Below are 13,966 nucleotides of genomic sequence, written 5' to 3' on the forward strand. Positions count from 1 at the left end.
AGTATGTCTTATTTTTCTCTGTAATGTCCTTACTGTCTAGCACAGCACTGTCCAGTAGAATATCATGTGAGCCACATATTCAAATTTAGATTCTCCAGTAACAATAAAAAGAATCAGAAAAATAATTTTAAAAATGTATTTAACCCAATATATCAAAAATATTTCATGTATATGTATAGCTGATTCACTTTGTTATAAAGCAGAAACTAACACACCATTGTAAAACAATTATACCCCAATAAAGATGTTTAAAAAAAAAAAATATTTCAATGCCAAATAAATGTAAAAAATTAGATATTTTACATTCTTTTTTTGTACAAGTCTCCAAAATCTTGTATTTTATATCTACAACATATCTCAAATCTGTACTAGCCACATTTCAAGTGCTCAATAACGCCTTAGCTAATGACTGCTGTATTAGACAGTAGAAGTCTAGCACATTATACGTGATTAGCATATGAATATTCTATAGGCAAACCTTCAAAAAGTAATCTTTTCTCCCCCAACAGACTACCATGGCTGCGGGAGTCTTGCCTCAAAATGAACAACCATATTCTACTTTGGTGAATAACAGTGGGTATGCTGAAAACATGAAAGGTAATAGTTCTTTAATATGCTTTTTGTCTTTGTGTAAACTATAGTTTAATACAGTTATATGAATACACATGAAAGAAAAGGCTGATTCTTCATATTGGAATCTCAAGTTGCAGTTACTACTTACAGCCTTTTGTTTATTTCTGCCTTACTATTTTCACCTGTTAAAATTCCTTTTCAAAATCCTGATTAATGACCTTAGCCTTTTTTATTTCTTAATTTTTTTATACAATTTTTGAAGGTTACTTTGCATTTACAGTTCTTACAAAATGTTGACTATATTCCCTGTGTTGTACAATATATCCTTGAGCTTATCTTACACCCAGTAGTTTGTACCTCCCAGTCCCCTACTCCTGTATTGCTCCCCCTACCACTGGTAACCATTAGTTTGTTCTCAATATCTGTGAGTCTTTTATGTTATATTCACTAGTTTGTTGTATTTTTTATATTCCACATATAAGTGATATTGTACAGTACTTTTCTTTCTCTGACTTATTCACTTAGCATAGTGCCCTCCAAGTCCATCCATGTTACTGCAAATGGCAAGATTTTGTTCTTTTTTATGGCTGAATAAATTCCATTGCGTATATATACACCACATCTTCTTTAAACGTTCATTTGTTGATGGACACTTAGGTTGCATCCATATCTTGGCAATTGTAAATAACGCTGCTGTGAACATTGGGGTGCATGTATCTTTTCGAGTTAATGTTTTTCTTTCTTTTGGATATATACCCAAGAGTGGAAGTTCTATATGGTAGTTCTATTTTTAGTTTTTTGAGAAAACTCTATACTATTTTCCACAGTGGCCACACCAATTTACATTCCCACGAACAATGTACAAAGGTTCCCTTTTCTCCACATCCTTACCAACATTTGTCATTTGTGTTCTTTTTAATGATAGCCATACTGACAGGTGTGAGGTGATATCTCATTGTGGTTCTAATTTGCAATTCCTTGTTGATTAGCTATGTTGAGCATCTTTTCATGTGCCTGTTGGCCATCTGTATTTCCTCTTTGGAAAAATGTCTATTCATTTCTGCCCATTTTTTAATCAGGTGTATGATCTGTTTATATCAATATATGTTGGATATTAATCGCTTATTGGTCATATCATTTGCAACTATCTTCTCCCATTCAGTAGGTTGTCTTTTCATTTTGTCGATGGTTTCCTTTGCTGTGCAAAAGCTTTTAGATTTAATTAGGTCTCATTTATTTATTTTTGCTTTTATTTGCTTTAGGAGACAAATGCAAAAAACTGTTGCTACAATTTATGTCAAAGAGTGTTCTGCCTGTGTTTTCCTCTAGGAGTTGTATAGTACCGGTCTTAAATTTAGGTCTTTAATTCATTTTGAGTTTATTTTTGTATACGATGTTACAGAATGTTCTAATTTCATTCTTTTACATGTAGCTGTCCAGTTTTCCCAGCACCACTTATTGAAGAGACTGTCTTTTCCCCATTGTATATTCTTGCCTCCTTTGTCATAGATTAAGTGACCATAAGTGCTTGAGTTTATACTAGGCTCTCTATCCCTATTGATCTATGTGTGTTTTTGTGCCACTACCATACTGTTTTGATCACTGTAGCTTTGTAGTATCGTCTGAAGTCAGGGAGCATGATTCCTCCAGCTCTGTTCTTCTTTCTCAAGATTGTTTTGGCTATTTGGGGTCTTTTGTGTTTCCATACAAATTTTTAAAATTATTTATTCTAGTTCTGTGAAAAATGGCATTGGTGTTTTGATAGGGATTCCATTGAATCTGTAGATAGCCTTGGTCAGTATGGTCATTTTAACATATTGATTCTTCCAATCCAAGGACATGGTATATCTTTCCATCTGTTTATGTCATCTTCAGTTTCTTTCATCAGTGTCTTACAGTTTTCTAAGTACAGGTCTTTTGTCTCCTTAGGTAGGTTTATTCCTAGGTATGTTATTCTTTTTGATGCAATGGTAAATGGGATTGTTTCCTTATTTCTCCTTCTGATAGTTCATTGTTAGTGTATGGAAATGAACAGATTTCTGTGTATCAAGTTTGTGTCCTTCAACTTTACCAAATTCATTAATCAGCTCTAGTAGTTTTCTGGTGACATCCTTAGGATTTTCTATATGTAGTATCATGTCATCTGCAAACATTAACAGTTTTACTTCTTCCTTTCTAATTTAGATTCTTTTTATTTCTTTTTCTTGTCTGATTGCTGTGGCTAGGAATTCCAAAACTATGTTGAATTAAAGTGGCGAGAGTGGATATCCTTGTCTTATTCCTAATCTTAGAGGAAATGCTTTCAGCTTTTCACCATTGAGTATGTTGTTAGCTGTGGGTTTGTCATATATGGCCTTTATTAAGATGAGGTATGTTCCATCTACTCCCACTTTCTGGGGAGTTTTTATCATAACTGGATGTTTGATTTTATCAAAAGCTTTTTCTGCATCTATTGAGACGATGACATGGTTTTTATTCTTCAGTTTGTTAATGTGGTATATCATATTGATTGATTTGCAGATATTGAAAAATCCTTGCATTCCTGGAATAAATCCCATTTGATCGTGGTATATGATCCTTTTAATATATTGTTGGATTTGGTTTGGATTTTGGTATTTTGTTGAGGATTTTTGCATCTATGTTCATCAGTGATATTGGCCTATAATTTTCTTTGATCTTGGTATCAGGGGATGCTGGCCTCATAGAATGAGTTGGAAGTATTCCTTCCTCTGCAAATTTTTGGAGTAGTTTGAGGAGGATAGGTGTTAACTCTTCCCTAAATGTTTGATAGAATTCACCTGTGAAGCCATCTGGTCCTGGACTTTTACTTGTTGGGGAGGTTTTTTTTTCATTACTGATTCAGTTTCATTACTGGTAATTGGGCTGTTCATAGTTTTTATTTCTTCCTGGTTCAGACTTGGGAGTGTGTACCTTTCTAAGAATTAGTCCATTTCTTCCAGGTTGTCCATTTTATTGGCATAGAGTTGCTTGTAGTAGTCTCTTATGATCCTTTGTATTTCTGTGGTGTCAGTTATAACTTCTCCTTTTTCATTTCTACTTTTATTGGTTTGAGTCCTGTCCCTCTTTTCCTTGATTCGTCTGGCTAAAGGTTTATCAATTTTGTTTATCTTTTCAAAGAACCAGCTTTTAGTTTCACTGATCTTTGCTATTGTTTTTGTCATCTCTATTTTGTTTATTTCTGCTCTGATCTTTATGATTTCTTTCCTTCTACTAACGTCAGGTTTTGTTTGTTCTTCTTTCTCTAGTTCTTTGAGGTATAAAGGTTAGGTTGTTTATTTGAGATTTTCTTGTTTCCAGAGGTAAGCTTGTATTAGTGTAAACTTCCCTCTTAGAACGTTTTGCTGCATCCCATAGGTTTTGGATTGTCGTGTTTTGTTTTCATTTGTCTCTAGGTTTTCTTTTAATTTCCTCTTTGACTTCTTCTGTGATCCATTACTTGTTTAGTAGCATATTGTTTAACCTCCATGTGTCTGTGTTTTTTGCAGTTTTTTTCTGGTTGATTTCGAGTCTCATAGTATTGTGGTCAAAAAAGATTCTTGAGGGCTTCCCTGGTGGTACAGTGGTTGGGAGTTTGCCTGGCAGTGCGCGGGATGCGGGTTTGAGCCCTGGTCTTGGAGGATCTCACGTGGCACGGAGCGGCTGGGCCCATGCGCTATAGCTGCTAAGCCTGTGCTCTGCAGCCCTTGAGCCACAGCTGCTGACCCCATGTGCTGCAACTGCTGAGGCCTGCGTGCCTGGAGCCTGTGCTCCATGGTGGGAGAGGCTACCACAGTGAGAAGCCCGTGCACCGCAGCTAGGGGTGGCCTCCTCTCGCTGCAGCTAGATGGAGCCCATGTGCAGCAATGAGGACCCAGTGCAGCCAGGAATGAATGAATGAATTAATAAATAAATAAATTTATTTTTTTTTAAAAAGATGCTTGATATGATTTCAGTTTTCTTAAATTTACTGAGGCTTGTTTTGTGGCCTAGCATGTGATCTGTCCTGGAGAAATATTCCATGTGCACTTAAAAAGAATGTGTATTCTGCTGCTTTCAGATGGAATGCTTTATATATATATATATATGTGTGTATATATATATATATATATATATATATATATATATATATATATATATATACGTATATATATATCAATACAATCCATCTGGTCTAATGTGTCATTTAAAGGCAATGTTTCCTTATTAATTTTCTGTATGTATAATCTCTCCATTGATGCAAGTGAGGTTTTAAAGTCCCATACTGCTACTGTGGTACTGTAAATTTCTTCCTTTATGTCTGTTCATATTTGCTTTATGTATTTAGGTGCCTCCTATATTGGGTGCATATATATTTACAATCTGTATATCTTCTTCTTGGATTGATCCCTTGAACATTGTGTAGTGTTCTTTGTTGTCTGTTGTAACAGTCTTTATCTTAAAGTCTATTTTGTCTGGACTTCCTGGTAGTCCAGTGGTTAAGACTCCATTCTTCCAGTGCAGGGGTTGTGGGTTCGATCCCTGTTGGGGAACTAAGATCCCACATGCCACATGGCTTGGCCAAGAAATATAAATCAATCAATAAATAAGAATAATAAAACAATTTTTAAAAAATAAAACAAATAAAGTCTATTTTGTCTGATATAAGTATTGCTACTCTGGCTTTCTTTTGATTTCAATTTTTCTGGAATACCTTTTTCTATCCCCTGACTTTCAGTCTGTATGTGTCTCTAGATCTGAAGCAAGGCTCTTGTAGGCACCATATACACGAGTCTTGCTTTTGTATCCATTCAGCCACTCTGTGTCTTTTGGTTGGAGCATTTAGTCAGTTTACATTTAAGGTAATTGTTGATGTGTATATTCTTATTGCCATTTTGTTGATTATTTTGGATTTGCTTTTATGGGTCTTTTATTTCCTTTCTTCCTTTGTTTTCTTCTCTTGTGATTTGATGAATGTCTTTAGTGTTATGTTGTATTCCTTTTTCTCTTTTGAGTGTATACTTATAGATTTTTGATTTGTGGTTACCATGAGGTTTTCATATAGCAGTCTATATATATACACGATTGTCTTAAGTTTTTGATCTCTTAATTTCAAATGCATTTAAAAAAACCTGCATTTGTACTCTTCTCACGATTACTGGTTTTTCCTTTTTTATTGAATTATGGTTGATTTACAATATTGTACAATTACTGTTTTTGAGGTCATATTTTACATCTAATCGTTTAGTGTATCATTTAACTGCTTATTGTGGATATAGATGATTTTACTACTTTTGTCTTTTAACCCCTCTACTAGCTTTGTGTGTGGATTATTTCCTACCTTTACTGTATGATTGCCTTTACCTATGAGCTTTTTCATTTTGTAATTTTCTTGTTTCTGGTTGTGGATTTTTCTTTTTTGCCTGGAGAAGTTCCTTTAACATTTGTTGTGAAGCTGGTTTGGTGGTGCTGAACTCCTTTTAGCTTTTGCTTGTCTGTAAAGCTTTTGATTTCTCCATCAAATCAGAACCAAGAGCTTTACTGGGTAGAGTATTCTTGGTTGTAGGTTATTCCCTTTCATCCCATTAAATATATCTTGCCACTCCCTTTTGTTTTTTATCTTAGTTTTTTTTAACTTTTTATTTTATATTGGAGTTTAGTTGTTTAACAATGTTCTGTTAGTTTCAGGTGTACAGCAAAGTGATTCATTTATACATATACATGTATCTATTCTTTTTCAAATTCTTTTGCCATTTAGGTTATTACAGAATATTGAGCAGCATTCCTGTGCTACACAGTAGGTCCTTGTTGGTTATCCATTTTAAATACAGCAGTGTGTGTACATGTCAGTTGCAAACTGCCTATCCCTTCACCCCACCATTCCCCCGGTAACCATAAGTTTGTTCTTTAAGTCTGTGAGTCTCTTTCTGTTTTGAAAATAAGTTCATTTGTATCATTTTTTTTAGATTCTGCATATAAGTGGTATCATACAATATTTCACTTTCTCTGGTTTACTTCACTCGTTATCTCTAGGACCTAGATAATCTCTAGGTCCATCCTTGTTGCTGCATATGGCATCATTTCATTATTTTCAATGGCTGAGTAATATTCCATTGTATATATGTACCACATCTTCTTTATCCATTCCTCTGTTGATGGACATTTAGGTTGCTGCCATGTCTTGGCTATTGTAAACAGTGCTGCAATGAACATTGGGGTGCATGTATCCTTTTGGACCACGTTTTTCTCTGGATATATGCCCAGGAATGGGATTGCAGGATCATATGATAGCTCTATTTTTAGTTTTTAAAGGAACTTTCATACTGTTATCCATAGTGACTGTACCAATATACATTCCCACCAACAGTGTAGGAGGGTTCCCTTCTCTCCACACCCTCTCCAGCATTTATTGTTTGTGGATTTTTTTATAATAGCCATTCTGACTTGTGTGAGGTGATATCTCAGTGTAGTTTTGATTTGCATTTCTCTAATAATTAGCAATGTTGAACATCTTTTCATGTGCCTGTTGGCCATCTGTATGTCTTCTTTGGAGAAATGTGTATTTAGGTCTTCTGGGTTGTTCATTTTGATGATATTAAGCCACAGGAGCTGTTTGTAAATTTTGGAGACTAATCCCTCATCAGTCACATAATTTGCAAATATTTTCTGCCGTTCTGTGGGTTGTCTTTTCGTTTTGTTTATGGTTTCCTTTGCTGTGCAAAAGCTTTTGAGTTTCATTAGGTCTTCTTTGTTTATTTTTGTTTTTATTTTCGTTACTCTGGGAGACAGATCGAAAAAGATAATGCTGCAATTTATGTCCGAGAGTGTTCTGCCAATGTTTTCCACTAAGAGTTTTATAGTGTCTGGTCTCACATTCAGGTTTTTAATCCATTTTGAGCCTATTTTTGTGTATGATATGAAAGAATGTTCTAATTGCATTTTTTTCCCCATGTAGCTGTCTAGTTTTCCCAGCACCACTTATTGAAGAGACTGTTTTTCTGTCATTGTATAGTCTTGCCTCCTTTTTCATAGATTAATTGACCATAGGTGCGTGGGTTTACTTCTGGGCATTCTATCCTGTTCCATTGATCTACATTTCTATTTTTGTGCCAGTACCATACTGTTTTGATGACTGTCGTTTTGTAGTAGTCTGAAGTCAGGAAGCCTGATCCCTCCAGCTCCATTTTTCTTTCTCAAGATTGCTTTGGCTATTCATTGTCTTTTATGTCTCCATACAAATTTTAAGATTTTTTTGTTCTAGTTCAGTGGAAAATGCCATTGGTAATTTTATAGGGATTGCATTGAATCTGTAGATTTCCTTGGGTAATGTAGTCATTTTGACAATACTCATTCTTCCAATCCAAGAACATGGTATATCTTTCCATCTGTTTGTGTTATCTTTGATTTCTTTCATCAGCGTTTCATAGTTTTTGGAGTACAGGATTTTGTCTCCTTAGGTAAGTTTATTCCTAGGTATTTTGTTCTTTTTGATGAGATGGTAAATGGGATTGTTTCTTTTTGGGGGAGGGGATTGTTTCTTGAATTTCTCTTTCAGATTTTTCATTGCTAGTGTATAGAAATGCAACAGGTTTCTGTGTATTAATTTTGTATCCTGCAACTTTACCAAATTCATTAATCAGCTATAGTAGTTTTCTGGTAGCATCTTTAGGATTTTCTATGTATAGTAACATGTAGTCTGCAAAAGTGACAGTTTAATGTCTTCTTTTCCAATTTAGATTCCTTTTATTTCTTTTTCTTCTCTGATTGCCACAGCTAGGACTTCCAAATCTATGTTGAATAAAAGTGGCAAGGGCTTCCCTGGTGGCGCAGTGGTTGGGAGTCCGCCTGCCGATGCAGGGGACAAGGGTTCGTGCCCCGATTCGGGAGGATCCCACGTGCCGCGGAGCGGCTGGGCCCGTGGGCCACGGCCGCTGAGCCTGCTGCTCCGCAACGGGAGAGGCCACAGCAGCGGGAGGCCCGCGTACCGCAAAAAAAAAAAAAAAAAAAGTGGCAAGAGGGGACATCCTTGTCTTGTTCCTGATCTTAGATGAAATGCTTTCAGCTTTTCACCTTTGAGTAAGATGTTAACTGTAGGTTTGTCATATATGGCCTTTATTATGTTGAGGTATGTTCCCTCTATGCCCACTTTCTGGAGAGTTTTTATCATAAATGGGTGTTGAATTTTGTCAAAAGCTTTTTCTGCATCTATTGAGATGATCATATAGTTTTTATTCTTCAATTTGTAAGAAAAATGAAATCATATCAAACATATTTTCCATCTACAATGCTATAAGATTAGAAATAAGCTACATGAAAAAATACCTGTAAAAAACACAAACATGTGGAAGCTAAACAACATGCTACTAAACAACCAATGGATCACTGAAGAAATCAAAGAGGAAATCAAAAAATACGTACTGACAAATGAACACAAAAGCACAACAATCCAAAACCTATGGGATGCAGCAAAAGAAGTTTTAAGAGGGAAGTTTAAAGCAATAGAGTGTTACCTCAGGAAACAAGAAAAATCTCAAGTAAACAACCTAACCTTACACCTAAAGCAACTAGGGAAAGAAGAACAAACAATTCCCAAAGTTAGTAGAAGGAAAGAAATCATAAAGATGAGAGCAGAAATAAATGAAATAGAGATGAAGAAAACAGTAACAAAGAACAGTGAAACTAAAAGCTTGTTCTTTGAAAAGATAAACAAAATTGATGAACCTTTAGTCAGAATCATCAAGAAATAAAGGGAGAGGACTCAAATCAATAAGAGTAGAAGTGCAAGTGGAGAAGTTACAACTGACACTGCAGAAATACAAAGGATCATAAGAGACTAGTATAAGCAACTATATGCCAATAAAATGGACAATCTGGAAGAAATGGACAAATTCTTAGAGAGGTACAATCTCCCAAGACTGAACCAGGAAGAAATAGAAAATATGAACAGACCAATCACAGCACTGAAATCGAAAAGAACTCCCAACAAGTAAAAGTCCAGGACCGGATGTCTTCACAGGTGAATTCTATCAAACATTTAGAGAAGAGCTAACACCTGTCCTTCTGAAACTGTTCCAAAAAATTGCAGAGGAAAGAAGACTCCCAAACTCTTTCTGTGAGGCCACCATCACCCTGATACCAAAACTAGGCAAAGATACCACAAAAAAAAGAAAATTACAGGCCAATATCACTGATCAACGTAGACACAAAAGTCCTCAACAAAATACTAGCAATCCGAATCCAACAGTACATTAAAAGGATAATACACCATGATCAAGTGGGATTTATCCCAGGGATGCAAGGATTTTTCAATATCCACAAATCAATCAGTGTGATACACCACATCAACAAGTTGTCACTTCCTTTTGGCCTGCAGAATTTCTGCTAAAAAAAACAGCTGATAGCCTTATGAGAGTTCTCTTGTATGTAATTTGTTGCTTTTTCCTTGCTTCTTTTAATATTCTCTTTAACTTTTGTCGTTTTGATTACCATGTGTCTTGGTGTGTTTCTCTTTGGGTTAATCGTACATGGGACTCTATGCTTCCTGGACTTGGGTGACTGTTTCCTTTCCCAGGTTAGGGAAGTTTTCAGCTGTTGTGTCTACAGATATTTTCTCAGGCCTTTTCTCTCTCTCTTCTACTTCAGGGACCTCTATAATGCCAAAATGAGTGCACTTGATATTATCCCAGAGGTCTCTTAAACTGTCCTCATTTCTTTTCTTTTTTCTGTTCAGAATCAGTGATTTCCACCACTCTGTCTTCTAGCTCGCTGAGCCATTTCTCTTTATCTTTTAGTCTGCTATTGAGTCCTTCTGGTGTACTTTTCATTTCAATTATTGTATTCTTCATCTCTGATTGGTCATTCTGTATATTTTTTAAGACTTTGTTTAAAAACTTCTAACTTCTCGCTGTGTGCATCCATTCTTCTCCCGAGTTCTTTCATCATCTTTAGAATTGTTACTCTGAACTCTTTCTTGGGTAGATTGCCTATCTCCACTTTACTTAGTTTTTTTCTGGGGTTTTATCTTATTCCTTCTTCTGGAATATGTTCCTTTGCCACTTTGTCTAAGTTGTTATTTATTTTTTTATGTATGTGGTAGGTTAGTTACGTTTCTTGACCTTGGAGAAGTGGCCTTCTGTAGGAGATGTCCTGTGTTACAGCAGTGCACTCCTCTCTCATCATCCAAGCTATATGCTCTAGAGCTTCCCCCTAAAGGGAATGTGTGGGTTCTTCTGTTATGGGGGCTATGTGGATGGTCATTTAAGCTTGGTTGACCCCTAGCCCATTTGGTTGCCAGGCCCTGCATCGTGCAGGTGCTGCTGGCTGCTGTTTAGCGGGGCCTGGTCACAAGGCGGCTGGCTACAGAATCCTAGGGAACCCCAGGGCTAGTGCTGGCTCACTGGTGGGCAGGGTCAGGATCCTGAAGACTCCAGGGCTGTTGCCCGCCCACTGGTTGGTGAAGCCAGGTCCTGGGGTTAGTGCTGGCCTACTGGTAGGCAGAGCCAGTTGTTGGAGTCTCTCTGGGATCCCAGAGCTCGTTTTAGATAGTTGGTGGCAGGGCTGGGGAGTGGTTCCTGTCACAGTTGAGTATGGGGTCTGGGGTGTCCCAAAGGTTGCGTTGGCCTGCTAGTGGACAGGGCCAGGACCCAGCTGGTCCCAGGGTAGGGTTTGGCCTGCTGTGAGCGGCCTGGATCCGCAGGCTGCAGGATTGTCATTTTCTTCCGTCTGGTGTCTGCCCCCTCTGGTGGGTGAGACTGTTCTAGAAGCTAGTGCAGGCTTCCTGGGGAGAAGGCCTGATGCCTGCCCACTGGTGGGTGGAGCTGGGTCCTGGCCCTCTGGTGGGTAGGGCCATGTCTAGGGGCGTGTCTTAGAGGTGGCTGTGGTCTCAGGAAGTCTTTGGGCAGCCTGTGTACTGATGGGTGGGGCTGTGTCCCTGCCTAGTTAGTTGTTTGGCTGGAGGCTGCCCAGCTCTAGTGCATACAGGCTGTTGGGTGAGGCCAGGTCTTAGTGCTAGTCAGCCAAGATGGCAGCTGCCAGAAGCAGTATTCATCCAGCAGAATGTTCCCAAATGTGGCTGCCACCAATGTTTTTGTCCCCAGAGTGAACCACAGCTGCCCCCACCTCTCCAGGAGACTCGCCATGATAAGCAGGTAGGTCTGGCCCAGACTCCTGTCAAATTACTGCTTTTGCCCTGGGTCCTGGTTTGTGTGATTTTGTGTGTGTCCTTTAGGAGTAAAGTCTCTGTTTCCCCAGTTCTATGGGGGAAACTAAGCCCCACTGGAGTTCAAAACTAAGCCCCACTGGAGTTCAAAACCAAATGCTCTGGAGGCTTGTCTTCCAGGGCTAGGGAGCCTGATGTGGGACTCAGAATTCTCACTCACTCTGCAATATAATTATTCTCCAGTTTGTGGAGAGCATGGGATTTGATTATATCATTGAGTTCACCTGTTCTACCCATCTGTCGTTTCCCTCTTGGTCCTTAGTTGTAGGAGATCTTTTCTGATAGGTTCCAGTCTTTTTCATCCATGGTTTTTCTGCATATAGTTGTGATTTTGGTGTGTTCATGAGAGGAGGTGGCCTCAGAGTCTTTCTACTCCACCATCTTGGCCACTCTCTCCTTAGCCTTTTAAGAAGGAATATTGAAAACAATGTTTGTCTCCTTCATTATCCTCTTAGACTTAAATTATCTGGTTGTTCCTCTCATCAAATGCCTACTTGCAATTCGACCTTTCAATTTTTTCTTCTTTTGTTATTCACAAGCGTCACTTATAAAGCACATTCAGAAGCATGCTAGCCCTCCTCCTCTTTTTTTTTTCTTTCCTCTGTCATGGCCCTACAGTTCTGATTTTTACAAGGTGTCCCAGGAAAGGAAGGGTGCTGTGACTTGGACTCTTACTGCCACACTCACCCTCACTGTTTCTTTCTGTTGAAAGTTCTAAGCTGGAAGTACACCCTGATTTCCTGCCACATTGGCACCACTAGTCTTGCTGCTACCACCAGCAGTTAGCCAAGAGACAGGTTGAATAATTTTTTTTGGCAGTACCCTTTGCATGATTTTCTTATTGCCTACTCTGGATTTTGCCCAAGTTCACTTTAGTGCTCCTCTATAGGGTTTTGTCCCCTCTAAGTATAGATTAGATAATATAAGGAAAAGTAAAGGAGTAAAGGTCTAAAGGTATTGGAGTTAAATGCTTGCTGGGAATAATTGGTTCACAAAGTTGTTTATACCTCTTATTGGAAACTAACCACTCCACCAGGGGGTGCTCTCTTTCATCAGAAAAACCAGTGTTTTATACTTGTGACCTTGTCTAAATTCCAGATCCTTGTGGATTCTCCTTCATCTGTCTGTGCTGTGTCTGACTCTAGAGGGACTCTAGAGGGACTAATACTTCTGATAATTACCATCTGTGGACAACTTCTATGTGCCAGATTTACAATACATTTTCATTTACCTGGTTTTAGAAAGCAGTGCTGTCTAAAACAAATGCAATAATGGTGTCTATTTGCTGCTTCTCTTGTAGAATAATGGGTTTTTTTTTTCCCCTGAGTACTTTCCACCCTAACGAATGTAAGAATCAGATGAGCCTTTTTCTCTATCCTTTCTTCTTTTGGAATGTTACCTCTTAGTTGGTGTTTCTCACCTGGGATTCTGTTGGCTTTTGAGGCAGAGCAACTGTTCACTGTACAGGAGAGCCCTGAGCATTGAAGACATTTAGTATCCCTGCCCCGCTCATCTAGTAATGTCCCTAGATTACAATGACAACCAAAAAAACCATATACATTTCCAAGTGCCCCCAGGAAGGTTGTAACCCCTATTGTAATCCACTAGGTACGCTGATTTTCACCTTTCCAAAAACATTTTTTTAAATAAAATTTTCCTCATTGTATAAGTGTAGCTAATTTTTAATTAGGAAAAAAAATCCGGAAAAATAAAAAAAACTTACTTTATATTTAACTTTCTTAAAGTGCATCTTCATTTAGTCAGTTATACTTTATTAGGTTAACATTGGGATGGGGTTAGTATATTTTTTAAACGTTGACTAATGGGTCATGGGAAATTTTAATTAGGGGATATATAAATAAAATACTAAGGAAAATAGAAAACTCAGGAAGAATTAGCTTTGGAATTAGACCTCAATTTAAATCTTGGTTCTACTACTTTTGAGGGAAAAAAACTTATTTTGGGAAATTTCAAACATTCACAGAAGTATACAAAATACAGTAAAGATTCCCATGTGGGTACTACCCCCCTGCCATGGAAGTACCATCCCCTATATAGGTACCATCACCCAACTTTAACAATTTCAGCTCACTCACTTCCTCCACTCATTTTCTCTACTTCCGTATTACTTCATTTCATTCGTTAATCATATATCATCATTGCAATAACTTAAAAAAATTAACAATAATTGCTTAGGTA

The 13,966-nt window shown here is 37.6% G+C and overlaps 1 protein-coding gene across 2 annotated transcripts in view; it reads left to right on the forward strand.

Moving 5' to 3' along the window:
• The first annotated feature begins 515 nt into the window (after positions 1–515).
• PTPDC1 (protein tyrosine phosphatase domain containing 1) overlaps positions 516–13,966 on the forward strand; it is a 48,505-nt gene continuing 35,054 nt past the window's right edge. For both annotated transcript variants that reach the window (XM_065878996.1, XM_065878997.1), the window contains exon 1: positions 516–597. In XM_065878996.1, the coding sequence (XP_065735068.1) occupies positions 516–597 (82 nt within the window). The remainder of the gene's footprint in view (positions 598–13,966) is intronic.

The sequence above is a fragment of the Phocoena phocoena genome, chromosome 6, assembly GCF_963924675.1.
Source record: "Phocoena phocoena chromosome 6, mPhoPho1.1, whole genome shotgun sequence".
In the NCBI taxonomy this organism is placed as follows: domain Eukaryota; kingdom Metazoa; phylum Chordata; class Mammalia; order Artiodactyla; family Phocoenidae; genus Phocoena; species Phocoena phocoena.